This window comes from Habropoda laboriosa, unplaced genomic scaffold, assembly GCF_001263275.1.
Source record: "Habropoda laboriosa isolate 0110345459 unplaced genomic scaffold, ASM126327v1 scaffold106, whole genome shotgun sequence".
Lineage (NCBI taxonomy): Eukaryota > Metazoa > Arthropoda > Insecta > Hymenoptera > Apidae > Habropoda > Habropoda laboriosa.
This window is the reverse complement of record NW_017100224.1, coordinates 739,253-742,466: the sequence shown is the minus strand read 5'-3', so window position 1 is coordinate 742,466 and position 3,214 is coordinate 739,253. Positions and strand designations below refer to the sequence as shown.

At 40.4% G+C, this 3,214-nt stretch overlaps 1 protein-coding gene across 1 annotated transcript in view; it reads right to left on the bottom strand.

The window, feature by feature from the left end:
* The window catches only part of LOC108571083 (fatty acyl-CoA reductase 1-like), a 5,559-nt gene extending 4,136 nt beyond the window's left edge, over positions 1–1,423 (bottom strand). The window contains exon 1 of the mRNA XM_017933054.1: positions 1,347–1,423. Coding sequence (XP_017788543.1) covers positions 1,347–1,423 — 77 coding nt within the window. The remainder of the gene's footprint in view (positions 1–1,346) is intronic.
* Between the last annotated feature and the right edge of the window lie 1,791 nt (positions 1,424–3,214).

Genomic DNA, 3,214 nt, shown 5'->3' with positions numbered 1-3,214 from the left:
CTGTGTACGGAAAAATTTTTGAAAGGGGCATTATTATTTATATAAACAGGAAAGAAAGTAGTTTTATGTTTAAAGAAATAAGCCTTGCTCACATAATTTGTTTGGTTTAATGTTCCTATGATACCGGAAATATTTGTATAATTGTTTATTCATGAACACGCATCGCTTAACCCTTCTTGAACTATGACATAGGGGAAAGCTTGGTAATTCCGGTTTGTTTGTTGAAAACAAAAGATCCTCAAGCGTGATTTGACTGCATAGTATTGTCGCTTATTACTAAGTCATTTGATTTGAACAAATCCGTGAGTGCTAATTTCGTAACGTAACCTTATAAGAGGTCGACTTTAAACCAAGGTCAGTTAGTATTTGGAATAGATATAAATTATTAATGTTCTGGAATTATACGCATTTAACCAACCCGAGACAAAGGCGATCTCAACCGTTACGGCCTGTTCCGTAACAATTAATTTCATTAAATAGAGAAATGTTTCTACTTTCAAAGTCATATTTGGTTTTTGATGATATGTAAATTCAATTCAGTGAATTATTTCAAATATCTGAACATTAGGTGTGGCGTAATAGAGGTCAAAATTTAGGTTAAATTATATTCGCTTATTTCAGCCAAACGTATCTTGAGTAAATATTAGTAACAAACCAAAGGAGGCCCACAGCGATATTTCTTTACCGCTCGAGATACATCAATAATTACAACTCTCAAGGTACATAACCCTGTTACGTACCTTTCGTATATCAGGGCCTCCGGTTTCGGTCAGTCCATTCAAGGAGTTGACCACAGGATTCAATTCACACATGTTTATTGACTATCGGTTTCTGTACAGAGGCGTTCCTTGATGCAAGGGTATACAACTGAGTGCCCGCCCTGGAAGCGCGCTGAGGCAAGGGTAGATAGTTTGGGAATTTTCCGGACAGTACAGCGAGCCTACCCAAGTTTAGACAATTGCCCCTTTTTTGGGGCATCGAAGGATGTCGATGACGTGAACCAGACGAGTGGCACTCCGACCCACGGGCATGCTCGAGCGTCGGGCTCTCGGTGCCCCGCATAGTCTCGAGTGACGCGCCCGGTTCTTTCCTGATTTATTGCACTACCCTTGAGTGGCTTTTTGCTGTAACTGCCCGAAGGAATTTTGGTGAATGCAGAGTGTGTGACCGTTGTACGATTTCTATGGTTTCCCCGAAGACAAGAGAGGTTCGCTAGGCTTGGAGGTTATGGACGTAACATCCCATTAACCTTGTGGCTCCGGGTGTTACCCATACACCGGTTCGTCCACGTTCTATAAATGCTCCCGGTGTTAGCCATACGTCGGTTCGTCTACGAAAAGTCTTACCTTCGGCTTCCCGTTCTAGCCATACCACAGGGTAAACCTCGGGCATGCTCGAGCGTCGGGCTCTCGGTGCCCCGCATAGTCTCGAGTGACGCGCCCGGTTCTTACCTGATTTATTGCACTACACTTGAGTGGCTTTTCGCTGTAACTGCCCGAAGGAATTTTGGTGAATGCAGAGTGTGTGACCGTTGTACGATTTCTATGGTTTCCCCGAAGACAAGAGAGGTTCGCTAGGCTTGGAGGTTATGGACGTAACATCCCATTAACCTTGTGGCTCCGGGTGTTACCCATACACCGGTTCGTCCACGTTCTATAAATGCTCCCGGTGTTAGCCATACGTCGGTTCGTCTACGAAAAGTCTTACCTTCGGCTTCCCGTTCTAGCCATACCACAGGGTAAACCTAACATCTTATGGGATTTTGTGTCCGCAGCACGGGGGCCGAGAGAGCCCTTACCATTTCCGTGTCGCTCCCAACGTCGTTTTGAACGACGTCACTGTTTCAAATCGTGTGACAAAAAGTCCTATAAGATGATTGATCTACCCTATATCTCGTCTGTGGTAAGACAAGGAAAGAAATACAGGTAGACAATGACAGCACTAGAGAAAGGAGTTAGACAAGGATAAAGAATTTTTCGAAAACAAAGTAACGCCATCTCGTGTTTGGCTGCGCGAACTAACAGCTCTTTACTAGGAACACAGAGTGTGAACGAAGGTATTAAACAAGGAACGCACTACTGTGAAAGAAGGATAGAGAGAAAACGTTTCCTATTGGCCCGCAGCCCGCTAACATCCGCCATCTTGACACTAAATCAAGTCGACCGGTTTAAAATCATTAATAACTCAATAATTTCGAAGATTTTGTGAACTTTTAGAATTAAAGAATAAAGCGTGGACCTTTAGCAATTTTCTCATATAGGTTTTAATGCATTAGACCCTTTCAATAATTATTTATTAACTATTTTAGTATGTGATGCCGGGAACGATACTGCACACCTTTACCGTTTTTCAGTAATTTCGAACTTTTCTAATGATTCTCATGTAACTAGCTGTATGCGTCTAAAAAGCAACTCTCTTAGCTACATTCTCATATAATTTTTGTTAATGTATTTGGTTTAGTTTAAGAGTTATTAAATATATGAGAGAGTCCGCTATTCATCGTACTCAAGTATAGTCAAATGTTATAAACAATTGCTAATATCTGATAGACCATATCACTTACGGCTACAAAAATTATTGAAGAATATAAATGAAAGTCTATTCTACATTCCACATGCTTCAAAGTGCATAATTAATGACGCACATCTATTGAAATAACGAAAATGTGTTACGATTGAATAGGACGGGTTTAATACTCTCCCAAAGAATGTTAAGGAACTATCAAACCACTAGGGGTCTGTTAATAAAAATTTTATGAGAATGTAGCTAAAGGAGTTGCCTTTCAGACGCATACAGTTAGTTGCATGAGAATTTACTGGAAAGCTATGAAATTATTGAAAAATCGTAAAAGTATGTAGTATCGTTTCCGACGTCACATTCTAAAATTGTTAATAACTAATTATTAAAAGCGTCTAGTCAATTAAAATCTATATGAGAAAGTTGTTAAAGATCCACACTTCATTCTTCAATTCTAAGAGTTCACAAAATCAACGTAATTATTGATTTATTAATGATTTTGAACCGGTCGACTTGATTTAGCGTCAAGATGGCGGATGTTAGGGGGCTGCGGGCCAATAGGAAACGTTTTCTCTCTATTCTTGTCGCACAATATTGCGTTCCTTGTCTAATACCTCTGTTCACATTCTGTGTTCCTAGTAAGGAACCGTTAGTTCCCGCAGCCAAACACAAGATGGCGCTAGCTTTACTTTTGAAA